At 44.4% G+C, this 27,446-nt stretch overlaps 2 protein-coding genes across 2 annotated transcripts in view; both read left to right on the top strand.

Annotated features, from left to right (window-relative positions):
- The first annotated feature begins 3,918 nt into the window (after positions 1-3,918).
- Positions 3,919-16,963, top strand: LOC130117821 (B-cell receptor CD22). Its single transcript, XM_056286062.1, has 7 exons — positions 3,919-4,294; positions 5,762-6,073; positions 9,618-9,881; positions 15,151-15,426; positions 15,763-15,868; positions 15,981-16,146; positions 16,538-16,963. Exons 1-7 carry the CDS (start codon positions 3,919-3,921, stop codon positions 16,703-16,705), a joined length of 1,668 nt encoding a protein of 555 aa, XP_056142037.1. The 3' UTR covers positions 16,706-16,963.
- A 470-nt stretch (positions 16,964-17,433) lies between these two features.
- The window catches only part of xrcc1 (X-ray repair complementing defective repair in Chinese hamster cells 1), a 42,151-nt gene continuing 32,138 nt past the window's right edge, over positions 17,434-27,446 (top strand). Inside the window, exons 1-10 of the mRNA XM_056286323.1 lie at positions 17,434-17,509; positions 17,761-17,815; positions 18,177-18,269; positions 18,480-18,587; positions 18,690-18,848; positions 20,457-20,534; positions 23,623-23,746; positions 23,996-24,102; positions 24,908-25,076; positions 25,928-26,168. Coding sequence (XP_056142298.1) covers positions 17,765-17,815; positions 18,177-18,269; positions 18,480-18,587; positions 18,690-18,848; positions 20,457-20,534; positions 23,623-23,746; positions 23,996-24,102; positions 24,908-25,076; positions 25,928-26,168 — 1,130 coding nt within the window. The 5' untranslated portion in view covers positions 17,434-17,509; positions 17,761-17,764. The remainder of the gene's footprint in view (positions 17,510-17,760; positions 17,816-18,176; positions 18,270-18,479; positions 18,588-18,689; positions 18,849-20,456; positions 20,535-23,622; positions 23,747-23,995; positions 24,103-24,907; positions 25,077-25,927; positions 26,169-27,446) is intronic.

Below are 27,446 nucleotides of genomic sequence, written 5' to 3'. Positions count from 1 at the left end.
GGTGGGGGAGAAATGGGGGAGGGCTTCACAAATAAATATGAATACAGAAAAGCAAACAATGAAAAGAAGCATGAAAGCCGATGATACAGAGATAAACGGAGAGTGAAGAACATAGGGTTAAGAAGATTTAGGAAGCTTCTTTTAGCTTAATTACAATAGTCATAATAATTTGTGTTAGACAGACAGACCTCCTAGAAAATCGGAGAAGGTAAAGTATTCCTCCTTTTATTAGATTTTTGTACTTTTTGTTTAATCAAGACAATGTTCTTTAGTCATTTTCACAAGTGCAGGTTTTGGCTTGGACTGCGGTAGACGGGGGATGTCAAAATGAACCAGTTTGTCTGTGCGAGAGGAAACGGTCCGACAGCGTGAGGGTGAGTCACCTGATGTCATGTGTTGTCTCACAGATTCATCTGCTGGACTCCTCTTAGCGCTGCACATGGCTGCCTTGCACAGTGACATTAGCCAGAGGATCATTAAGGTCTTCTTCACTGCTGTGGTCATTTAAGGCCGTCATCATACCATCTGCTGCTGCTGCTCCCAGTCGCTGCTGGGTTTAACCCCGTGTGCTTTAGCACTGAGTGTGACTTAGTGTGGAGGCACAAGGACATTTTACTGAAATGGCGAGATCATGAAGCACTGGAACAGCTTCACATTACTGTGTAAGATGTCACAAGTTCAAAGCTGCGTCAGGGAGAGGATGCACAACATGGTGTCACAATGAAACGTCTTTTTTAACCTTTGTGTTGCACACGATAAAACAAACATAAAAACAGGGGGAAAACTGTTCAGGGAGGAACAAGAAACGCAGGGGGACATATTGGTAGCCTTTGCCTAAAACAAGGGAAGGAAGATTCACAATATGACATCAGAGCACGCCGGGCTCTTCCTCTTTCTCCTCCCCTCTGTCTGCAGCAGCGACCAGGGTTGCAGTCGTGCTTCTGAACACCATGTTTCTAACATGTCCTGTTGTGTTAGGTAAGTGTTTTCATCCATTAGTTTTGAATTTATAGAAAATAATAGATTAATTAAGAAAAAGCAATTAATTTTTCATTTATTTCAAAGTCTGCGTACGAGTCTGATGGAACTAAAGGAAGCGTACGCTGTTGATTGACACAATCCTGTCATCTACCCATTCAGTTCTGTATTAATTGTAAATTTTGTGTCACAGTTTGATAAAACTGATTTGAGAGTGTTTCGTCAGTCAGGTCGATGCTCTCTGTTACAGCTCCTGTAATTCAGGTTATCATGGCGTTCACAGTGAGCATTTCACAGTAATGTCTGTGAGAGGAAGACAGAGGTTTGCTTTTAAAGGGCAATGTTTAGTGTGGAGTCTAAACGTGGGGTGTATTTGTGGATAAGGCCGACTCGTGTCTCATTGTTATTTCTTGTGAAGCTCATTCAGTGACAAAGTGCTCCTGATTGACAGCTGCAAGAATGAGAGAAGAGTGAACTGCTTCATTCAAACACCTTGCTCATCTCTTATGGTGACACAAGATAATATCAGTCGAGCTTTAAAGGGTGCCTGCTGGCTTGTGCTGAGCATAATGCTGGAAGCCAGACAAAAAAGGAATGCAGAATGCTCCTTCCTTTTTCCAAAAATACCTTGTCAACCATTTTACTGTGTCACAATGGACCAACATTTTTAGACATTATTTTACAATACAGTTTTTTTAATTGGGCACTGCATTCACATTCTACCGCAAAATGCCTCCTTGTCACGCAAATTGCGTTACATCGAACCGCAAAATTTAAAGTTACAATTCACATCTTCTCTCCATTAATACACAAATTGTCGTTTTAGCCACATGAAATGTGATGACGATGCAGCGATTCTATTGGACAAACCATATTACAGTAGAACAGCTTTGTGGTATGATCGGATGTAGGAAAGTTGAGAGAAACAGACCTGTTGGCACTCATTTTCTGGGACTACAAACAAGGTGTAGCAGCCATTGTGGCTCGTGTGCTCGTGTCAGTCAGCTCAACAGTAAACAGTTCCCACCCTTGTAAAAATGAACCCCTGGGCCACAGGTAGCACAAACAGCTTAGTGTACTACTAACTACGTCAAGCTATATGGGACCACTGTTCTGCTGTAATATTGTTTGTAGAACTTGTAGATTGGGAGATCTGTCTAACTCGAGCATCGCCACATTGTCTTTATGTTTCAGTCCTTCTTCCTGTTTGAGTAGGAATGTTTGCCACTGCACCCGTATTCATCCTACCCAGTCACACACTTCAGCAGCGGTGTATGGAGAGTGTCTCTTTTTTTTTTTTTTAACCCTTTTTCTCCCCAATTGTACCTGGCCAATCACCCCGCTCTCTGAGCTGTCCTGGTCGCTGCTCCACCCCCTCTGCTGATCCGGGGAGGGCTGCAGACTACCGCATGCCTCCTCCCATACATGTGGAGTCGCCAGCCGCTTCTTTTCACCTGACAGTGAGGAGTTTCACCAGGGGGAAGTAGCGCGTGGGAGGATCACGCTATTCCCCCCAGTTCCCCCTCTCCCCCGAACAGGCGCCCCAACCGACCAGAGGAGGCGCTAGTGCAGCGACCAGGACACATACCCACACCCGGCCTCCCACCCACAGACACGGCCAATTGTGTCTGTAGGGACGCCCGACCAAGCCGGAGGTAACACGGGAATTATGGAGAGTAAAGATGTCCCGATACCACTTTTTCACTTCCGATACCGATACCACAGCTTTGGCTATCTGCCGATACAGATATCAGTCCGATATTTTGTTTTACTCAGAGGCCCCTGCTGCCGCCGATCGACCCGGTCCCAGCTCTGTTCTGTTCTGGCCCCACAGTGGTGGAATGAACTCCCCACTGATGTCAGGACAGCTGAGTCGCTGCCCATCTTTCAGCGCAGGTTGAAAACTCACCTCTTCAAGAACTACTACCCTGTTACTTGTTCTTAGCACTTATTGTATTCACTCATTAAAAAAAAACCCAAAAAACTCTTTCTTGCGCTTTTACTGTAGCACCGTAGCACTGCTCTTAGATGCTTGTTTAGAGAGAAGATGCACTTATGACCTCTGATGACTAGTAGTTCTCCTGGTTTCCTACGTTACATGATGCACTTATTGTAAGTTGCTTTGGATAAAAGCGTCGGCTAAATGACTGGAATGTAATGTAATGTACTTTTGTACTACTACTACTACTACTTCCAGCTGCTCCCGTTAGGGTTCGCCACAGCGGATCATCTGTTTCCATCTCTTCCTGTCCTCTGCATCTTCCTCTGTCACGCCAGCCACCTGCATGTACAAATAATAAAATAATAAAATAATAATAATAATAGAATACACGGAAGCCCTTTGCTTATGATAGCCAATTACCAACCTAAAACATCTCACTCAAATGGAGAACAAACAAATACTTCCCCAGTATGTAGTCCACAACAGCAGTTGGTTATGAAAGACTGCCACCCTGTATTCAAACACTAAAAAGCAACAACAAAAAACAGACACTGCAGTACTTAAAGCGAACAGGTTTAAAGTCAAAACAATCAGCATTCAGCGTTGTGAAGAAACAAAAACAAAACTATCCCTTACAGTGCAGCTATGTGCAAATGGCAGTGTAAAACACAACTCAAATATGCATAACTTTACAAATAAATAACATTAACAAACATAGTTTAAACTGACTTTACTCACCTAGCTGCTTTATTTTTACATTTTGCATTCAGCTGTTGGATTTTTTCCTCTGAAATACTTCCACACCACGTACATGACTATCCCACAGGTAGTTAACGTTCATACACGTGCGACTGATTCTACTACTGTTGTTATCACGCGACACGCTGATTCTATAATTCTATAATTTAGAAAAATAACATAAATGACATGGTGTATGAGTTACATCCTATTTCATGTAATGAAAAACGATGTTTTTCTCTCTTCCATTAGCAGCAGCCATGTTGTGGGTGTCCCAGGCTGCCGCCCCCGTGCCTTCCGTCCCGGATCGGGTCCACGCCGTGGCAGGCTCCTGTGTGGTGATCCCCTGCTCCTACACCCCTCTAGGGTCAAAGGAGAGAGTGGATGTCAGGCTGAGAGTCAGAAAACGCTACTTGCATCCCTTCCACACCACGGCGTTTAACAGTGAGAGCAGAAATCAGGTGAGCAGGGACTTCCAGGGCCGCACATCTCTGTATGGGCGAATGGCAGACGGGGACTGCTCAGTGAAAATGGAGCCGGTCCACCTCGATGACCCCCGATGGCTTGAGATAGAGCTGAAGTCAGATCACGACGTGAGGTGGGGTAAAGCGAAGAGCTTCATACTGGATGTTTCAGGTGATTGGGACATTTTCTGCATGCCGGCTGTCTGTGCCTCCCTGTCTCACTATTTCCATGCAATTTATTTGACAGATTCACACAACTGTCATTCTCCTCATCAGTGGTGGAAAGTAGTGATGTTCAACAACTTTGTTACTGTACTTACTAAGTACATTTTCCAAGTATCTGTACTTAATAAGTATATTCAGTTTCAGAGACGTTTGACTTTGACTCTACTACATTTCAAAGCAAACATCTTTACTTTTTACTCCTCAATGTTTCTAACACAGTTATGCTATTTTAGTAAAGAAAATCAGGATTTATATTTAAGTCTAACTAAATCAAGAGGAGTCATGTCACTGACTCACATCAATTAAGATGTTCTGAACGTAGGAACAAATCTTCAACTTAATCATCATTTGTGAAAGTTTGCAAGCGATAGTTTCTTTTGCCTGAAGTGTTTAAATCAACATCTCATTCTGTTAATGGAGCTTTAAGTGTTCAAAAGTGGACACTTGGTTTGTGTGATGGGATCTGGGTTAAAAAAAAAATCAGGGACTGGATTTCAAACAACTGGAATGACTGCTGATTTAGGATTGTTCATCAATGATTAATTTTGTCCATGTCCCTGTAAATTACCATGACACCTATACTATTTTTAAATTTTTTATTTTTTTTAGAAAATGTAATCAGGCTATACATCAGAACGCATCTGCAGAAAAAGAGGTAGACATACTGCAAGCCATGTAATAGGCTCTGGTACTGTACTATATCAGGGCACGCAATACTCAGTTCTACCCAAGTACTTTTACTTTATTTATTTCTCAAGAAGGATATTTCAGCACTAAAGTACTTTTACTTCTACTTTCTGATCTCTCACTTTTTCATTTTAAGTACATTTAAGAGAAAGTACTAGTTGTGAGCCTTTCAGATGGAGGACCCAAATGCAGACCTTCTGGCAGGTACTCGATTAACAATGCCTTAGGGGGCAGGCAAACTCGTAGGTCAGTAGACAGGCAGGTGGTCATGCATGGCTGAACAATACTCAGGCTATGGTACCAAAGGAGCAGGTAGGAAATACAGGCAACAGGTCTCCCGGGCAATGCAGAGCAGACAGTTTAGACGGTAATAAGGGCGGGAGCGGACTAGGTGTGCACACTAGAACAATCTGGCACTGATAGCTGGGAAAGGGCTGATAGATATACTGCAGGGAGGTGAGTAGCGGAATGTGGGACAGTTGGTGGTGAACAGCACAGACAAGTCTGTGCTGGACTAGGGGCTGGGACTGGGACTGGGACTGGTGTTGCTGGAGCTGGGAGCTGGCATCACTGGAACGGGAAGCAGTGGTGACACTTACACACTTTAACTTTTGTAGAAATTTCAATGTTGTACTTTATTTTATAATTTGTGTGAGTGTATGAGTGTATTTGTACTTTTACTTTGGTAAAAGGTCTGAGTATTTCCATCACTGTTCCTCACTGACAGAAACCCCCGAGCCCCCGGTTATCAGTGGCGTCGGGGTGGCCACAGAAGGACAGGTAGTGACCCTGAACTGCACTGCCAGCAGTTTCTGCCCCTCCACGCTCCCGACCCTCCAGTGGCATCTGGAGAGAGGAGTCCTGGCAAACAGCAGTGAGCAGGCAGAAGGGGAATTTGTCAGTCCTCATACCCAAATGCCAATGGTACTATCCTCTGTGTCCTTCACTGCTTCATACCATGTAAAACCCAGGATTAGATGTGAGGCCAGTTACCCAGGAGGAAAAAAAGTTTCAGCTTCGAAGGACTTCCATTTTAGATGTAAGTATTACTTTGATTAGAATATTTGCTATAGATTTATTGTTAGTAATTTGGTGTTTACATTAAAGGATAGTTGTGGTATTTCTTAACAACCCGGCTCTTAGGGTTGTTCCCATTGTGCATATAAGTTAAGATGTCATTTCAGTCACTGGCTTAATTTTGGAGATTTTGGACACAGGACAACCGCTATACCATAGACTGGTCGTAGACCCCGTGACGTTACCCATTGGTTTGTGGACTACCATTTTGAGGCCTCAAGTTTGGCATTTTCCCGTCACCATCCTGGTTTGTTAAACCAGACGTGACCATATTTGGATGAGAGGGTGGAGCTGGCGAGAAGCTGACTGAGAAATCGAGGACACTATGCTCGCCTACAATCTCACTGCACTTGACTTTGCCATACAAATGACTTCCGTGCATAACTGTAGTCCACTGACTTCTGGATTCTACTACAGCGGTCATACCAGTTTCCTGTTGGCGTGTGCTGTTGACAATGGCATATTTTTCGCGATGCCTGCAAGATTTACCATGGATAAATTTCAACGACATGAATTGTCGACAAACTTTCACCTGCACCTACCAGCAAATGGGCAAAAAGTTTCACTTGATATGTACAACTTGAAACTTTTCACTCGTTTAATGGTAGGTGCAGGTGAAAGTTTGACGACAGTTCATGTTGTTGAAATGTATCCATGGTAAATCTTGCAGGCATCGTGAAAAATATGCCATTGTCAATAGCACACGCCAACAAACAGGAAACTGGTATGACCGCTGCAGTAGAAACTGGAAGTCACTGGACTACAGTTATACAGTTATGCACAGAGTCCATTCACATTCCAAATTTATCACACGGTAAGACAACAAGAACAACATGAAATGGCTGCTTCACACTAACAACATTAGTGTAACTAAGAGATTTGCTGAGAATTTTTTTTTTTTTACATGGATAGATTATCAGCTACAATACGAGTTTCATGAGTCTCGTGTTGGCATATCCTGGCTGACTGCAGCTCATTTCAGATTTATCACTGGCAAAGACAACAAGACCAGCTAAAAATCGCTGCTTCACATGAACAATATTAGTGTAACTAAGAGATTTACTGAAAAAAAAAAATATTTTTTTACATGGCTGGATTATCGACCGGACAGCTAGTGGCTAGGCACCTGTAACGGCATCCACCTGTCATTCTAAGCGGCAATGCCCATAATTATGCACAATTTAAAGCCAATTTTAAATTTTACAATTGAAACGGATGAGTTATATAAATCCACCCCCCATTCAGTTGTCATGCACAGGGAAATTAACTATAGAGACCAAAACAGTTTTTTGTCCCAGGCTGTAAACATTTATTTCTGCTGTAAAGTTGAGCATTTTGATATGGGGATCTATAGATCCCTTATCGCGTGACATAAAAGCTGCGCTGTAAACGAGATGCGCGCGCAGAACGTGTGGCAAAACATGGCCGAGAAACAAGGTGCGAACCTATGAAACTCACAGATGAAAGCGTATAAAACTTGATGTTACATGGGGAAAAGTTATAAATTTGAGAAAATGGAAACCTCAGAATATGTTGAAGGTGTAAGCATGGAAGACAGAAAGCATTACGAGTCGCAACTCACGTTAAGCACCGGAGAACAACTTCCCGATCCATTTCCGCTTGCTGAAGCTCAGCGGACAAGTGACGTCACGAAGCTGCCAAACGTCGGCAGGAGAGATGTGACTGAACACCTCATAGAGGCATCAAGTATCTACTACTACTACTTTCGGCTGCTCCCGTTAGGGGGCGCCACAGCGGATCATCCGTTTCCATTTCTTCCTGTCTTCTGCGTCTTCCTCTGTCACACCAGCCACCTGCATGTCCTCCCTCACCACATCCATAAACCTCCTCTTTGGCCTTCCTCTTCTCCTCTTCCCTGGCAGCTCCATATTCAGCATCCTTCTCCCAGTATACCCAGCATCTCTCCTCCACACATGTCCAGCCGGTGAGGATGCACAAGCCAGTGCATCCTTACTGCCGGTTCCAAGCCCGGACAAATGGGGAGGGGTTGCGTCAGGAAGGGCGTCCGGCGTAAAATCTTTGCCAAATCAAATATGCGGATCATAAATAGAGGCATCAAGTATGCTGCAGTGAATTCGGGGGGCACCCACAGGAACCGCCGCCGCCACAGCCGGGACGCGAACCCGTGTCTCCCGCTCCGCAAGCGACAACGTTAACCGGTCGACTACAGGGTAGGGCCGTTAATTCAGGCCCGACGTGTCTACTTATCCATGCACGTTACACGAGTTCCCAAAGACCTAATGAAACATGCACATCTGTAGAAGCACACCATTACTTTGTTGCTGGACATGTCCAAGACTGCTTTTGCGATCCGTTATCGGAGGAAAACAAGTTGACTTGTTTGTATTCAGCAAAAGCTGAGTTGTATGTACGGTTATGAGATCAAGGCTGGAGTCAAAGTATGGAGTCGTTGTCAAACTTGAGGAAGGCTAGGCATTAACTAGTCCAGCTTGAGTTTGGAAGTTGCTCTACTGGTACAGCATCGCCTTCAGAGCTGTTCCTTACCTCGGTTCAGTCACAATACTTGTGCAAGAAACGGACCCGTACCAGCTGTGAAATGTTCTCCGCAAATCTTGGCGTTTGATATTTGCTCTTCTGGCCACGTCTCCCAGTCCTCCTGACTGATCGCATGAATCCACGTCTGTCCTCTTCGTTTTTCGATCGGAGTTTCCCTTTCGGCCTGCAATTAAAATGTAGATGCTTGTTTTAACCATCTTTACGATTTGTACAACCGCAACAACTGTGAGGCGTTTCGTGTCGTTTTAAATCCGTTTCTTCGTGATGCTCTCTTCGAAATGAACGTAGTAACGTTTACAAACAAAAGACTCGTGGTCCCTCTTTGCCTCACAATCTGCGCACGCACATTTGGCGCATGCAAATAAGGGAACACGTCTTTCGGGATTTGCTCGCTTTTGGAACCAGCCTCAAGTGGCCATTCGAGGAACTGCAGTTTTTGGCATCGCATTGGCTTCATTTGCCGCTTGCGCTATAAATTGCGTTACAATGGCATCTAACAGGGCAACCGAATAAGAGTCTTAAACTTAAGAAATAGCTTTTCAGTTCTTTTCAGAATCTATGATTTCTCTGCTGGCCGGGTAGTTTATCCATGGTTACTACTGCCTATGGGCTGGTCATTCCTGCAAGATGAACCAGGAAGTAGCTCGGCAGTGCAATCTACCATTGATAAAGTTACAGATTTTTTGTAATAACTTTTATCTTTCACTTTCATTTTCACTTCTAAATACGTGGTTTATATAACAGGGTTAAATTTGACTTGTTGAAACATGTCTGAGGTAAGACACTGTTGTAAAGCTGAGCCCAGCAGCGGTCATAATCTCCAAACTAAAGCCAGTGGATAAAATGTTACATTATCTGATATGCACGATGGCAAAAGCTACAAAGATAATTCAAAATCTGGAATTATCCTTGAAGCTTATGACTTCCCTCTAACACTCAAACCATACTTCCTTCTCCATACTTTCTAGTTGCCCCCAAAGAGGTCAAGGTTCAGGTGCAGACGTTGACAGTTCAAGAAGGGGCAAGTGCACTGTTGGTCTGCTCATGTAAAGCTGACCCACCCGTGTCAGAGTATCACTGGTTTTACACCCAGCATGGCCGCACTGTGACCCTCCACCAGCGCACGCATTCAGTTCGGGTGTACAACGTGAGCCGGGACATGAGGGTCCGCTGCTCAGCTCAGAACTCAGTTGGTCGAGGACAGTCTCATACCACGGCGCTGAACATACAATGTAATCCCACCCAGTTTACACAAATTATAGACCCTCTTTTGTAAATGTCCTGTGAGCTGTGCTAGCAAGTTACTGATTTGTAAGTCAGCGAAGAAGAGACAGCTGATCTTAACAGTTAACGTCGGACTGAAATTAAAAGACGAATATTTTCTAACATCACATTACTTTTACCGTCATGCATTTTGTACTGTCTGTTTCTGCTAAAGTATAAATACTAAAGGCAGAATTGGTTTTTTCTGTTCTTCTCCTTAATAAGAGTTCCGTCGAGTACAGCTTCTCCCAACCAATCCTTTTTTCTTCAGTTGTCATCAGACACACTAATGTACATACAGCCAATCAGATCAAATCAGCAATATATAAAACCCCACCCAGCTGTACTGCCAACCCTTCACTCCAAGGTCAGCCCATGAATATTAATGAGGACTAGACTACTCCCTCACCATTACTGAGACAATTGAGAAAGGTTATGGATAAGGGTATAAAACTATATCAGTCGGTTAAAAAAATAATGTGCTGAATGTTTTATTAAGCCATGTCCAGGGTTGTTAGGCATTGAAAGTTAAACGTGATGACTGATTTTAGTCTGCACAATCTGCCTTCATTTCCGATGGCGCCATATAGAGTGAGGGCTTTAATTGACTGACAGACTCAAAGAAGGTTGAATCAGTTCATCTGGATACAACGTTTATTGACAGATACGTGTCATCACTCATCTAAGTCAGTACATTTACATGATGTAAGAAAAAGTCGATTTATTGTGTCAGTCCGACTAAAACTGGACTTTTAAAATGCATGTAAACGCGTTAGTCCGACTGAAATCGTACTGAATCGAATTTCTTGAAGTCGGCCTAACACAATACATCTGATGATAATAATGCGGTTGGGGATTGATTTACTCGGGCATGTGAACGCTTCAATCAGCCCCGACCTGGCCTAGGCGTTCTGCACATGATCACCCGGAAATCGAACGGCGTAGTATCCACAGCATCAACATGGCGGGTGCTGGAGTGAGAACCACGTGTTTCTGGACAGACGAGGACACAAACTGTATGTTGTGTCAGCTGAAGGAGTTGAATATCCTAAAGTACCCGGATGGAAGGAGAACGCGGACTATTTAAGAAAGTGGCGGAAAAGTTGGACGAAGCAGAATTTAAAAGAAGCCCCGAGCAAATCCGAGTTCGGTGAAAGCGCTTCAAACTGGCCTACTACTACTACTACAGGCTTGCTACCTTGTTTGTCGCTTGTTGGTATGTGACGCAATATGTCAACCGGAAGAAGGTCCAATAGCAACCAGCTGAAAGGGGGCATATCGCCACCTACCCTACCGAGGTCGGACATACTTCCATCAATAAATTGATTCCCCCTTGGTTCTTGTATACTGGGACAACGACAGTAGTCCAATTACATGGCCTAGTTGAGCTATAACCATAGCTCGACTTGTAAACGCAGTCACTGACCTCTTCAGTCTAAACTGACTGCAGGTATCTCCACCTTTATAAACAATACAGTGGCATAACGACCGAAACCAACGACCAGTTTCATATGCAAATATGGGTGTGACCATTAACTAGAGTTTCGTTGGTCATGTGTACTATTCACAGAGGATTGGGGAATAGTTGCAATCACAGCATTGTAAGATGGCAACAGATGTACTCTGAGTGCCCCCACCCCCGGTTCAGGAAGGGTCATTCCCTCTTCACATAGATGGCCTCTTTGACTCCCCGTTCAAACCATCGTTCCTCCCTATCAAGGATGTGCACATCCTCATCCCTGAAAGAGTGGCCACTGGCCTGTAGATGGTGGAGACTGCGGAGTCCTGGCCTGGCGTGTTAGCTCTCCTGTGTTGTGCCATCCTCTTGGCCAGCATCTGTTATGCAAAACACACTGCGCCAGAAGTTGGTCCACCCCAAGCAATGGGTCCCCTGGCACAAACAGAGCAATATAGTGTATGCTGTTAAGTGCCAGGAGTATTGCAGTGACTTGTACATTGGGGAAACTAAACAGACGCTGGCCAATGAATTCCATCAGAAAATGAAGACAAAGGAACATAATACTGAAGTAAGAGACAAAGTGATTAAAATGCGGAAAGGGATACAAAACAATATGCAAGTGTTTGGATGTCCCACGGAACACTGTTGGGTCCAATGTCAGAAAGTGGAAGCTATGTCACACCACCCAGATGCTTTGTAGGACAGGCTGATCCTCAAAGCTAAGTGTCTGGGCAAGACTTCGACTGGCGAGGAAAGCCACAGATGATCCTGCAGTCACTTTGAAGGAGCTCCAGAGGTCAGTGGCTGAAACTGGAGTAAATGTGCATGTGTCAGCCATATCACAGGCTCTCCATAAATCTGGCCTGTATGGGAGGGTGGCAAGAAAGAAGCCGTTGCTGAAACTATACATATAAAAGCACGCTTGGAGTTTGCTGCCGAGCATGAGCAAGACCCAGTTAGGATGTGGGTAAAGGTTTTGTGGTCAGATGAGATGAAAAGTTGAGCTTCTTGGCCAAAACTCATTAGCATGATGTATGGCGCAAACCTAGCACTGCTCATGGACTAAATTCAATTCAATTCAATGTTAAAAATGAAATAAGGGCTGTGGCTTTGCCAAACAGTTGCAAGACAGACATACACAGCAAACACAGTATAAGATATACACACATATACACAGCTAAAAATAAGTTAAAAAAAAAGCACGAGTACAAAATATTTAAAAATATCTGCAGACATTCAGTGGGTAGCCAGGTTCAGGTGGGTAACAGCTTGGGGAAAGAAGCTGTTTTTGAGCCTGGTAGTGCGGGCTATGAGACTTCTTTAGTGCCTCCCAGATCGCTGGGGGGAGAACAGTCCATGGTTGGGGTGGGTGGGATCTCTGCTGATGTTCAGACCCCTTCAAAGGCAGCGTTTGTGATAAATGTATTTTATGGCTAGGAGCTGGGTGCCGGTGATGTGCTTAGCCGCCTTGATGACCCGCTGCAGAGCTTTCTGGTCTACTGAGGTGCAGTTGCCGTGAGATGCAGATGGTCAGGATGCTCTCTATGGTGCAGTGGTAGAAGTTGGTGAGAATTTAGGGGATAGAAGGGCGCTCCTCAGCCTCCTCAGGAAATGCAGGCATTGTTGGGCCTTTTTCACAAGGGCCTGGGTGTTTAATGTCCAGGAAAGTTCCTCGCTGATGTGGACTCCAAGGAATTTAAAGCTGGAGACACGCTCCACTTCCACCCCATTGATGTGTATGGGGGAGTGGCTGCAGCTTCTAGACCTCCTGAAGTCCACAATCAGTTCCTTCGTCTTCTGCACACTGAGGACAAGATTGTTGGTAGTACACCATGATGTGAGGTGCTGAATCTCATCCCTGTAGGCCGTCTCGTCATTGTTGGTGATACGGCCAATGACTGCGGTGTCATCTGCAAACTTAACTTTTAACATTTGAAGAGTAAGATGGCAGGCAGTTGTAGGTAAAGAGGGAGAAAAGGAGGGGGCTCAGAACACAGCCTTGAGGGGCACCTGTGCTGAGGGTCAGGGTGGAGGAGGTGTGGTCACCTAACCTAACAGACTGTGGTCTGTTGGTCAGGAAGTCCAGGATCCAGTTACAGAGGGAGGGGTTGAGGCCAAGGGAGAGGAGTTTGGTGGTTAGTTTGGCGGAGATGATAGTGTTGAAGGCAGAGCTGTAATCTATAAACAGCATCCGGATGTATGTGTTGTTAAGTTCAAGGTGGGTCAGAGCAACGTGCAGGGCAGTGGCAATGGCATCCTCAGTAGACCTTTTTGGATGGTAGGCGAACTGATGTGGGTCGAATGTGGGGGGGATAATGTTTTTGATGTTAGCCAGAACCAGTCTCTCAAAGCACTTCATGGCAATGGGGGTGAGTGCTATGGGTCTGTAGTCATTCAGACATGTGGATGTTGGTTTCTTGGGGACAGGAATGATAGAGGTGGTCTTAAAGCATACCGGGACTATGGATTGGGACAGTGAGAGGTTAAATATAGGTGTGAAGACCTCAACCAGCTGGTCGGAGCATTCCCGGAGGACCTGACCCGGTATGCCGTCCGGTCCGGCGGCTGTGCAGTGATTCTCTGACTTCTGCGATCGATAGCGTGAGCACCTGGTTTTCTGGGTGGCTGGGGATTTTTGTGGCTGGGTCAGTATTATCCTTTTCGAAGCGGGCATAGAAATGATTTAGCTTGTCTGGCAGGGAGGCAAAAACACCCTTCCTACGGTGAAGCATGGCAGCGGCAGCATAATGCTATGGGGTTGGTTTTCATCTGCAGGCACTGGGAACCTTGTTCAAATTGAGGGAAGAATGGATGGAGCTAAATACTGGGAAGTATTGGAAAAAAACCTGTTGCAGTCTGCCATAAAACTGAAGCTTGGGAGAAGGTTCACCTTCCAGCAGGACAATGATCCTAAGCACAAGGCTAAAGCAACAATAGCATGGCTCAGCAACGAAAAGGTGAATGTTTTGGACTGGCCAAGTCAAAGCCCAGACCTCAACCCCATTTAAAATCTGTGGCATAGACTGAAAATCACAGTCCAGAGGCGCCATCCCACCAACCTGCAAGACCTGTACAAATTCTGCCAAGAAGAATGGGCAAAAATTACTCCAGAAGAATGTGCGAAGCTTGTACATACGTACCCCAAGAGAATCATGGCTGTTACTGCAGCAAAAGGGTACTCTACAAAGTAATGATGTGGGGGTTGCATACTTATGCAAGCACTATATTTAGTTTTTAATTTATTTTTAAAAAAAGTCAGCGAAACACAACTTGTTTTGGCTTTGGGAACATGCTGTTAGAGCTTATGGGTTCACAAAAATAATATTGTTCAGGAACAGATGTGTGAGTATCTTTTATCCATCCATCCATCCATCCATTATCCAAACCGCTTATCCTACTTAGGGTTGCAGGGATGCTGGAGCCTATCCCAGCAGTCATTGGGTGGCAGGTGGGGAGACTGTCAGCGGGGTTAAATACTTTAGCAAGGCACTGTAGATGAGTGATGAAACGTATCTGTCAATAAACGTTGTGTCCAGATGAACTGATTCAACCTTCTTCGATTTTCTTATCTGGATTATTGAGCATGCATCAAGAGACTGACTGACAGACTGTCCTTAGATAGGTTTCTTAGATAGGTTTAGGTTCATAAATTTGAAAGTGAGCAACTGTTATTGTAGGAGGTCTTTTAATATGGCCTCTTTCGTTTTATAGTTCCACAATATCAAACTTTCTCACCGTTATTTCAACTTCTATTACTCTTCCACCTTTTTTTTCATTAGACAAACCAGTCATCCTCCATCCTGCCTCCGCCTGTGTCATAGAGAGGTCGGAGTTGTCATGTCGGTGTTCAGTTGACTCCAACCCCAGACCATCGGTCACATGGAGTGTTAACGGGAGTGAGCCAGCTCAAAGTTACAACATTTCCGTGAGGTCAGACCTCGGGATGGTTATGACGGCTTTACTGCAGGGCCAAATGGACAGACCTCTGACGGTGATTTGCTTTGCCGTCAACGCGCTAGGCAATGACTCCTTCATTTTGCTGCAGGGAGAAGAAGGTGTGTTTATTTTTTCACACTCTAACAACGGGGATACCCCTTATGTATTTCTTCTATGCTGATATATTTTGTGGGCCCGTCTTGAGTAATTCTGATGTAGTACCTTGTATTTTCATGCATTTTGCACCCGAGTGGTATTTGTCAACTACGGCACTTTAACTGGGGATCGTAGCATTGGGTATGACTTTGTTATGGTTACTAGTTATGCTTTATTGCATATCATTATACAGGGGAGGGGGGCAGATTTGATCAAAATGAAATGGAGGGTAAGACCTTGAGACAAGAGAAGCCGCCTCACCATCTCTTATTTATTGTTTGTTTGTCTGTCAACTTTAGTGACTTCTCTGTTGTGGCTGGTGATACCTGCTGTTGCTTTCAGCCTGATCATACTCCTCCTTTCTAACTTGCTTCTCCTGTACTGCTGCAGAAAAAAGGCTGAAAAGTAAGAAGTGATGCAACATTTGCCATAAGCCACATATCCAAAACAACATTTTAATTTGTCACAAATGCATTTGTGAAGTTAATGATAATTGTGTCGGTTTGTATGGACCCAGACGTGTCCTGAGTCGGCCTCCAGCAGTGTACCATGGAGAAATGGCAATCTATCAGGACCAGATGCCCCTCTACATCAACTGTACTGAAGTGACTCACATCTACACCAATGGCAGCTACCAGCTTGTTTACCAGAACTGTACACCTCTCTTTGTCCACACCAAACAGGTATTTGGTTAATATGGCCATTCCTTGATCGGCTCCTGTCAGTTGCTGGGTGGAGCAGGAATAACAGCCCCACACAATGATGAAAATATTCCTCAAACACTTTAAGGCTTTTTAACAGTTTCATATTTGGTTTTATTTATTTTATATGTCTTTTTCTGAAGTCTTGAAACATCAATAGCAGAATACATTTCGTACTGCGATTGATCAAAAAGACATGAATGTGAAACGGTTCTGAAGTCCCTCCTAACGTGGAGGAATCCTTCCCTCGTTATGCGGTATTTTTCTAACTTGATCTTTGATTGTTGGCTGTCGGCCTTGTTGCAAGAGTATATGTAGAGAGAGGAGAATATCTCCTTGAACTGATGAATAATTACATCTGTCCGTTTTCCAGACTCACCCAATAAGCAGAAGAGGTGGGGAGAGAAGAGTGAGGGACAAAAAAAGAGGAAACAGAAGTGGTGGAGAGCGAAGAGCAGGTGTTGGGGCCAGAGCCCCCAGAGAGATGCAGAACACATCTGGCTCTGAACCAGAGGCGGCCATCTACCTGGAGATCCTCTGAGCTCACCCAAGAGATCTCATATAATTAAATCACTTCAATTACTGGACCTATTCTTGTAAAACTGATGAATATATCAGTAGCAACTCTAATACACACATTTATGTAGCATTAACTTTTTTTTATGATGTTATAATGTTTGTACATAGTTAACTAACATTGTATAATTGTGCCCTTTCTGGGGTTTTAATGGCATGTCATAATATCTCTTTAAAGCAAAATTTACGTTGTATAACTATTGTGATACAATCAGCATCTGTACTGTCAAAATTATTTTTTATAAAAGGTTTGCTAGAACAAGGTTTCACGATTTCCTCAACCACATCGTTCACATAGCCAACCCACACCCCCACACCCACACCCCCACACACACACACACACGATACCCTTACACTCGCAGACGCCCTGCATAAACTACAGTTTAACCGCGCTTCACTGTGCAGCTCACACTGACGTCACCCGGAATGTGTGGTGTAAAGTACTGTTGCGCTGTCTGCTGTAGGATCTCGGTTCAGCACAGCGACTTTCTTCCATCTACCAAATACCACCACGCCGTCGGCGAGCAACCACCTGCCCTCGGTGGGCGACACGCCGTTATACGCCTCGTGGTGGCAACATTTCTGCCAGCGAAGAAGAACTTTGCAACTCTCATTGGCTGGAACTACTGACAGGCGGAAATGACGTTATATTACGACGTCTGCTTTTGGTGCGAAAATGAGTTCGTATTTTTACTCACTTTATTGTTAAAATAAAAGTACTATCGGTCATTTTTCCCGATATTTACTCAAGTTCCAACTTATTGAGAAAGTAAGCGACTATGTATGAAGTTAATTACGTTTATAGGAATCCTTTCATAAAAGCACTTTAGGTGCGTTCGTAGCATTCCGCTAATTAGCAGAAATACTCCTTGCCTATTGTTTGCTAGCAAGCTAACAGGTTAGCCAGCTGGCTAACTAGACAAGCAGCTCATTGCTTAACGAGTACATTTTTGCTCTTCGCGGTGACTGTTTCTTCCACCTAAACGAAATTAGCTCGTTTTATTCTTTGTCAAACTGCAGCAGCATGCCAGAGATCACACTGAAGCACGTTGTGTCCTGCAGCAGTGAGGACAGTGTGAGTTGCACCTCTGTTTTGGTTTTTGTTTTTGCTGTTTTGCATTTGCAACATGTTTCTTTTTTACGTGTCAGATTTCTTAAACCATTGGCTCTCAATCCAGTCCTCGGGGACCACCAGTATTGTTGGTTTTCCATCGTGCCAGGGAGTTCATTACATTCACCTGTTGTTCCAGATCTAAAACCTCCGTTTGGAGGCTGGTGAACGTAATGCACTACTTACTAGGCTAGAAAACTAGCAGAAGTGGTGGTACCAGAGGACCCGATTGAAAATTGTAAACTGAATTATGTCAAGTTAAATGTGGCGTATTTAGTCAGATTTCGAAATCCCTCCAACTATCAGGTTTTGCACTGTATTATAGACTCACAAGGCAGACAATCTGCTGAGTTCCGACACCTACAGGAAATGGAAGGCAGCAAGACCAGGAGAGAAGCAAACTTCAGTTATTTTACAGGTATTTCTATGCTTACTGATGCCTGGTAAACCTGGTCATCTGCCACTGCTTATTTAATGTTATAGAGTGATTGGCATAAGATTAAATTCATGCAGTTTTTAACCCTATTGATCAAAACTTACTGGTTTACAGTCATTAAGTAAAGTGTGTTTGTTGACTTGTGCATATCCCACAGAGAGTGTTTAACCATTACCGTTTTCCTTGTCTCAGTTTGAGAAGGAGGAGCAGGTGCACAGCATAGATATTGGAAATGAAGGGTCAGCTTTTGTAGAGGTGCTGGTGGGGAACTCATCAGCTGCCAGAGACCAAGATTATGAGGTATTCTTGTGAAGCAAAAATCAGTGTTCAGTGTATTGTTTTAATAACTCGACTGTCGTCTTATCAGTGCTTCTAATTGTTTGGTGTCATTCTCCCTCATAGGTTCTGTTGGTTACGTCCTCATTCATGTCCCCAACAGAGAGCCGTAATGGCACCAACACGAACAGGGTACGTTTTTTTGGGCCTAACCAGCTACAGAAGAGCACATCCCAGGAGAAGTGGGATAGAGTGAAGATTGTATGTAGCCAGCCATACAGCAAGGTACTGAAGTCAGTGGTGTTTGTTTTGAGAGACACTCAAAAATTTCATATAATCACAGTATTTTCTGTCACCTGGTTTGAGGTCAACAGGGCAGCAGTAGCTCAGTAGGTAGAGCAGATCGTCTGGTAACTGGAGGGTTGCCGGTTCGATCCCCAGCTCCTCCTGGTAAAGATGTCGAGGTTTCCCTGAGCAAGACACCTAACCCCTACCAGCTCCTGTTGAGCTGGTTGTTGCCTTGCATGGATGACGCCGCCGTTGGTTTATGAGTGTATGTGCATGGGTGAATGTGAGGCATTAATTGTAAAGCACTTTGAGGGGCTGTTGTGGCTAGAAAAGCATTATGAAATGCAGTAAATTTACCATTTAACAGAGCCTCAAACACACTGCAAAGCAGTATAGAAAAAAATCTAGTAAACAAGACTACTTCTCTCCAGTCTCTCCCGTTCTCTGTCTGTGTATGTTTATTAGCCCCATGGCACGTTCCAGCTGCAGAGTATTTTCCAGTCGTGTTACTGAATGAGAGATTACTGCTTTTGAAAGAAATTTCCTATATTCTATGTAAGTGTTTCAAAAACATTGTTGTAGACTTGTGTAATATGGATGGATCCCACAGATGACTGCAGTGTAAAGACAGTTTATTGAGACCATGTTTCACCACATTGAGGGCACCGGATGTGTGCATATTTTGATGAATTTGACTGCACAAAATGCTTATTGTTGCTTCATTAAGTTGAATTGTATATTCTGTATTCTTTGTTGTGTGGGCACACATTTTAAAGTCAGTGCAAACTTAATATTTGATATGGTCACAACATGCTACAATGTGCAAATATTCTTCTGAGGGGTTTCCCTTTTCCCTGGTGAGGCTTTTCTTGTGATGTTTTTCCTCATTCAAGTCAAAAGTCTAAGGATAGGTGGTATTCTGTTTTGCACTTACTCTAAATTTTGGGACTACCCTGTGATTTTGGGCTATGCAAATAAACTTGACTTAACTTGGGCAGTCCACAGAGTTTCAGAATTGATTCTAACCACTTGCTGGTTAAGTTTAGTTAGTTACATGATTTATTTAGTGTAATGTCTTTTTTTTTTTACATTTCATGTATAATTTTTATTGAGTGCTATTTTATTTAGAGGGAGTGAGAAACGCATCTTATGAGGGTAGCTTTTTTTTTAAAGTTTCATAACTGTTAAGTTATAACAGTTATGTAACTTTTAAAAAGTTTCACAACCTGAGCTGTCCCTCTAAAAAGGGACAGCTCAGGTTGGACGGTTTGGAGACAAGATTGAGGTGGTTTGGACATGTTGACGAGAGATGCAGGGTATACTGGGAGAAGGATGCTGAATATGGAGCTGCCAGGGAAGAGGAGAAGAGGAAGGCCAAAGAGGAGGTTTAGGGATGTGGTGAGGGAGGACATGCAGGTGGCTGGTGTGACAGAGGAAGATGCAGAGGACAGGAGGAGGTGGAAACGGATGATCCGCTGTGGCAACCCCTAACGGGAGCAGCCGAAAGTAGTAGTAGTAGTGGTGGTAGTAGTAGTAGTAGAAAGTTTCATAACTGTTAAGGCTAAAACTGGTCATGAAATTTCATGTTTATATTTTTTCCCCCAGAATATAGCGTATGGAGTTGCCTTTGTCAAGTTCCATTCACCACCAGACAAAAGTGATCCCCCATCAGCAACTTCCCCGGTAAGAAGTGCATACCTGTCAACCCTCCTGTTTTTCCCAAGATTGTCCAGTATTTTACCCTTCTCTCCCGCTGTCCTCCCGTTTGAATATTTTCCTGTCAATCTCCCGTATTTTTTAAGATGGATTTTAGTGTATCACACAAAGGGAAAAGTGATTTGAGACAGCATGGCAAATCTGCCAAGCATAAGCACACAGAAACATGGATGCAAGAGACCCCCACGATAAACTGTAAAACGGTATCCCCCATCCATTCTCTCACTCACCCTAGCTCTCCCTTCCATTTTCGTAGTCACCCTCTCCTCCTACCAACTGCCTCATGCACCAGTAGCCTCTCTCAAATTACAACATGCATAATGTGTAAGCGAAGTGTACATATCCTAATTCATGCAATACCTTTTGTGTTTTCATTTCTTTAATGAAGGGGTGTTCACGGCATTTCACTTTCAACCAGGTATCTCGTTTTGACCACCTAATTCTAGTCACTTACTTAATGCAGGAACTGGTTAACTCAGTCATTACATTACATGACATTATAGTCCTTTAGCCGACGCTTTTATCCAAAGCGACTTACAATAAGTGCATTTAATGTAGGAGATCAGGAGAACTACTGGTCATCAGAGGTCATAAGTGCATCTAAACAAGCATCTAAGAGCAAAACCAGTGCTAAAGTAAAGTGCAAGAAAGAGATTTTTCTTTTAAATGAGTGAATACAATAAGTGCTAAGAACAAGTAACAGGGTGGTAGTTCTTAAAGCGGTGAGTTTTCAACCTGCGCCGAAAGATGGGCAGCGACTCCGCTGTCCTGACATCAGTGGGGAGTTCATTCCACCACTGTGGGGCCAGGACAGAAAAAAGCCGTGACCGGGTTGACCAGCAGCAGGGGCCTCTGAGCGACGGGGCAACCAGGCGTCCCAAGGCAGCAGAGCGAAGTGGTCGGGCGGGGGTGTAGGGCTTGACCATGGCCTGGAGATAGGAAGGAGCTGTTCCTTTCACTGCCCTGTAGGCCAGCACCAGAGTCTTAAACTGGATGTGAGCAGCTACTGGGAGCCAGCGTAGGGACATGAGAATGGGAGTTGTGTGGGAGAACTTAGGGTGGTTGAACAGCAGACAAGCTGCAGCTTTCTGAACAAGCTCCAGAGGTCTGATGGCCGACGCCGGGCCGCCAGCAAGGAGGGAGTTTCCGTAGTCAAGCCGGGAGATAACCAGAGCCTGGATGAGCACTTGTGTCATCTCGTCGGTGAGGAATGAGCGAATCCTGCTGATGTTATAGAGGAGAAATCTGCAGGAGCGAGCAACCGATGCAACGTTTGCAGCAAATGACAGTTGGTCGTCCAGAATCACACCCAGATTCCTCACAGTCCGAGTTGGCGTCACCACAGTCCTTGTTGCACTGATGTTTTAAAGCAAGTGGTTGCCTAGTGGTTATTTTAGGATTTACTGTGTGTTCTCTTGTCTATATGTAAGGGGTATGTGGACAGTGGTAGGGGTGGTGGGACTTCCTGGGGCGGGGCCACGGAAGTCCCAGTGTTGACAGGTATGTAGACTAATCTGGTCTTCTATGATAAAACTATTAACTTTTTCCTCTTTTCTGGCTTTAAATAAGTCCGCTATACACCTGTTAATATCTGCAGGCATTTTTTATTTTAGGGGGATTTGCTTTGCTAATGCAGCAAACAAAAACGCCACAGCATAAAAAAAAAACCCAACATTTTTTTAATAATAATAAATCAATCTTATATAGTGCTTTTCTAGTACTCAAACTCGCTTTACAATAAATGGAGTGAAACAAGACGACAGATGAACATAACACAGACATACAGGGGTGGATGGGAAGGGGGGGCTACGAGAGAGAGAAGCAGCAGCTGCACACGACGCCAGCAGTACTCTCCCACTTGGACAGATATAAAGGGAAAGAAAAACGAGCATCATAAATCACATAAATCACAGATGCAGGTCAAGCGCTCAGTCCCCAGCCTGCCCCAGACCAGGGGTTTATGAGCGGACGCCGGGGCACGAGAAGGCAATGGAGAAAAGGTGTGTTTTGAGACAGGATTGGAAGAGTGGGAGGGATTCTGAGTCTCTAATGATTTGGGGAAGTGAGTTCCAGAGCCTGGGAGCTGCTCTGGAGAAGACTCGGTCACCAAAGCTGCGGAGGTTGGACCTGGGGGTAGAGAGAAGAGAGGCTGAGATGGATCTGAGGGACCGAGAGGGTTGGTAGGGGGAGAGGAGGTCGGTGAGGTATGGGGGAGCCAGTTTGTGAAGGGCTTTATAAGTATGAACCAGGAGTTTGTAATTGATCTGGTGGGAGATGGGTAGCCAGTGGAGGTCTTGTAGGACTGGGGTGATGTGGTGCCAGGATTTGGTGAAAGTTAAAAGTCGGGCGGATGCGTTGTGGACCAATTGGAGTCTCTTGATAGAGCTAGCACTGATGCCATAGAGGAGTGAGTTGCAGTAATCAAGGCGGGAGGAGATGAAGGCATGGATCAGTATCTCAGCAGCAGGGCGTGTGAGAGAGGATATTATTTTTACAGTGTTGCGAAGGTGGTAGAAGGAGGATTTGACCATTTGGCGGATATGTGTCTCAAGGGAGAGGGTGGGATCAAGGATCACACCAAGGATCACACCGTTTTACCTTGTTTAGGGCCTATTTTGAATTGCTCTTAATTCTCATTGTAATAACTGTACCTCTCCCTATTAATCCTGTTAAACACTTTGTGTTTTGTGTGTGTAAACTGCTATGGAAATAAAGAGTATTGTTATAAAATTCCTGAATATGATATGCACCATGTTTTTAGTATGGGTTACTGCGGGTCTGATGCTCTACATGATGATGTACACAGCATTTCAGGTTGTAAATCGGGCGGCACGGTAGCCCAGTAGTTAGTACTGTTGCCTCACAGCAAGAAGGTCCTGGGTTTGAACCCCAGGCGGTCCCAGGTCCTGTTCTGTGTTGCATGTTCTCCCCATGTCTGCGTGGGTTTCCTCTGGTTGCTCCAGTTTCCTCCCCCCATCAAAAGACATGCATAGGTTCCTCAGACTCTTCCTGTCATGACAAGAGACCTCTCTGTTTTTCACTTTTCCCTTGGCAGAAGTTGACAAAGCTGGGTCAGTTCAAGTTGAAGGATGAGTCCCGATCGTCCAGTCCAAGTCTACAACCTGGCAGCCTCTTCTTCAACCGGGAAAACGCAACAAAGACCAGCCCTGTGCTCAAGGGTAGAGCCATTCTTCCTGTGAAAGTTTGTCATGCACAGCTTATTTGTTTTGTAGTAAGAAAGCAGCAATGAAGTTAAATAATTTAAAGACCCAGATCAGTGATGAAGTGTTGTTGGAAGCTGTTTGAGCTTGGAGCCAAGGGGGCAGAGATTATCTCCCAAGATATTCTTCATTATTTACTGAACACTTGTGCGAGCACTGCCCACTTTCATTCTCTTACTGGTGTCGCATGCTGCTGTTTCTCTTTAGTGTCGCCTCAAAGCGAGAAACTAAGCTATGCCGCTGCAACCCTGCAGTCTGGCAGCAGCTCCCACTCCTCAGGCCAAGCCGCCACCTCCAACTCTGCCTCGCTTCAGGTACATCCCGCCGCTGTGTACACCAGACACTCGTCACATCCCAAAAACCCCAAAACATGTTAACTAATTTACTAGCTTGTGCATTTTCCATGTGAGAGTTTTTTTTAACTTTTATTCAAAGGAAAGCTGAGATGACATAAGGGAACAGTGGGGGTGGGGGGCAGGGGGGCAGTAAATTATGTAAGGACTCAGGGAAGAAGAGTACAGTATCATGACGTTTGTTTTCTTCATCTAAACTAGCTTACAGTTTGTAACTTTTACCTCTCCCCCCTTTACAGCCAAATAAATGACAGATACCTGGGGGATGAACTTCTGTCAAGTGACAGACTAATTCACTGAAATGTGTGTCTCGGCACACATAGACTGAGAACTTTATTGTGGGCTTTCACAGTCACAAGGGGCATGCCAACTCATTTGTATGGCTTGCAACAGCCATCCGGCAGAGTGTTAACTGTAATGACTGTTTAAATTCAAAACATGAGTCTCTATCATCTGAGACGGCAGAGGAAGGGCCAGGTGTGGGTCTCGGACTGAAAGGTTAAGAGTTCTTACAAACACTAAATGTGGGTTTTGGAGAGTTTGTGTTTATGTATGCATATTAAATATGGATTTAAATGTAGCAGTGATAGTAACGTTCTCCATTTCACTACAGTCAGAATCAGCATACTTTGTTCGTGTCACAGCTTTCCAATAAAATGTAGAAAATTTGTGTTTTTAGAATTATTTTTGCATATTGGATAGACTTTTATTTCAGGCACAAAATGGTAATGTTTTAAAAATGTCGTTTCCCTCTTCCTCCCTGCAGCCCCCAGCAAAGAGAAAGTTTGAATTCAGTAAGGAGCACCAGTCCGCTCCTGCCCATCCTACCCAGAAGAAAGCCACCCCTGCAGGGTCTCCCGAGGGCAAAGCTGCCACCCCAAAACCCAAGCCAAAGCTCAGCCCGTCCAGCACCCCTAGTCCCGGTGCTGCTAAAGGTTAAAAACGCACACTCTGACACACACTCCTGCCTTTGTTCATAAGTTGCAATTTAACAAACTTTGAGCTGCTGTGTGTAGGTTCTGAGATTTTAAAACTGGGGCAAAGACAACTCGATCACCTTTTTTATTTATTTTTTTTACCTTTGTGGCACACATACACACACACACACACACACACACACACACACACACACACACACACACACACAAAATATGTGTGGTGTGTGTTTGTGTGTCAGCCCTGTGATGGCCTGGTGGCCTGTCCAGGTTGTCTCCCCACCTGCCACCCAGTGACTGCTGGGATAGGCGCCAGCATCCTGACAGCAGGATAAGCGGTTTGGATGATGGATGATAGATGATGGATGGATGGATGGATAGATGGATGGATCTTTGTGGCATATTAACCTTGTGCAAAAAGTCCATGTCTGAACATCTTGATACCAAGTTTGATCCTGAGTGATGCATCATTATGTCTTCTGCCCCTATTTTCATTATCATTTCTGTCTTTAGAGATGTCATTTTCTCTTTTCTTAGTATTACATTTTCCTGATTTTGTACAGCGTCTTTGCTGCTGACCCTGCACAAGCTAAACATTTCATGTTTTGGTTAAAGCACTTTCTTTGCACTCTGGGTCAGTCATGTAATAATTGAAAGTTAAAGATAACCGAAGAGAGAAAATTATCAATTTTATGATGGTCCAGTTTTCTTAAGACATTATGTTATTATATCTAAATTAATTTAACTATTATACATTGAGGTTAAGAGCTACAGTATTTTCAGTATAGTTCAGTTTAGATGTACATACGTATATTAGCCTATAACCTCTCTGCCTTTCCTCATCCCAACAGCCTCTACTGCTTCGAAGGCTCCTGACAAAAAGAAGAACATGGCCACACCAGAGCCTAAACCAAAGCCTCAGAAAACAAAACCCCTGAGCGTGGAACAGGTGCCATTCAGTCGGATAATGGAGGGGGTCGTGTTTGTCCTCAGTGGCTTCCAGAACCCCTTCAGAGGAGAGCTAAGGGACAAAGCTCTGGCCATGGGAGCCAAGTATCGACCCGACTGGACCTCTGACTCGACACATCTCATGTGAGTGGCACACGAGGCAGGAAGTGAGGCTATCAGTGTTAACTATGAAAAGTAAGATTTCCTGGAGAAAATGTGTGGGCAAGCTGAGAGAAGCTTGACATGTTCAGTCATCCCCTTGGCATTTTCCTGTTAAAACCAGTAGCAAGGTTAGAAATGATCAAACACACATCACAGAAAGTTGAATCGGTTCATCTGGACACGTTTATTGAGGGAAAAGCTTCATCATCATCTAAGTGACCTCTTCAGTCTCACCTGACTACAGGTGTCCCCACCCTTATAAACAATACAGTGACTGCAGTTGTCCCACCCTTATAAACAATACAGTGACTGCAGGTGTCCCCACCCTTATAAACAATACAGTGACTGCAGTTGTCCCACCCTTATAAACAATACAGTGGCATAACGACTGAAGACATCAGTCGGTGTCATGCAAATTGCTCTGACCATTAACTAGAGTTACAATGGCCATGTGTGCTATTCACAGAGGATTGGGGAGTAGTTGCAATTACAGCATTGTAAGATGGCAACAGATGTACTCTTAGCCCCCCGGCTCAGGGCTCAGGGATGGTTGTTCCCTCTTCACATAGATGGCCTCTTTGACTCCCCATTCAAACCAGTGTTCTTCCCTATCAAGGATGTGCACATCCTCATCCTTGAAAGAGTGGCCACTGGCCTGTAGATGGTGTAGTCCTGGTCTGTAGATGGTGTAGACTGTGGAATCCTGGCCTGATGAGGTAGCTCATCTGTGTTGTGCCATCCTTTTGACAAGTGTCTGTTTGGTTTTCCCAATGTACAAATCACGGCAATCCTCCCGGCACTTAACAGTGTACACTATATTACTCTGTTTGTGTTGGGAGACCTGATCTTTGGGGTGGACCAACTTCTGGTACATTAAATCTCAGGACATGCCACATTTCACCGACCACAGCTGTGGACAACCACGTCAAGTTCACCAGGGAGGATGTGAAAAATGACAGATTAGCCTTCTTAGATTGTGAAGTTGCAGTTGGTGATGGGGAACATTTGATTGTTGATGTTTACTGTAAACCAGCACATACTGATCAGTACTTAAGGTTTGACTCTCATCATCCATTGGAGCACAAACTAGGAGTCATCAGGATGCTCTACCACCGAGCTGACAACGTCCCCACCGACACAGTGGCCGGGGAAGGGGAGAAATCCCACATTAAACAGGCCCTGGTTAAGTGGGGTTATCCTAACTGGGTGTTTGTCAAAGCCAGGAAGACGCCCAAACAGTGCACCAGCCAATCGAAGAGA

Source organism: Lampris incognitus, chromosome 9, assembly GCF_029633865.1.
Source record: "Lampris incognitus isolate fLamInc1 chromosome 9, fLamInc1.hap2, whole genome shotgun sequence".
Lineage (NCBI taxonomy): Eukaryota > Metazoa > Chordata > Actinopteri > Lampriformes > Lampridae > Lampris > Lampris incognitus.
The sequence above is the reverse complement of the archived record's forward strand: the minus strand, read 5'-3'. Positions and strand labels throughout refer to the sequence as shown.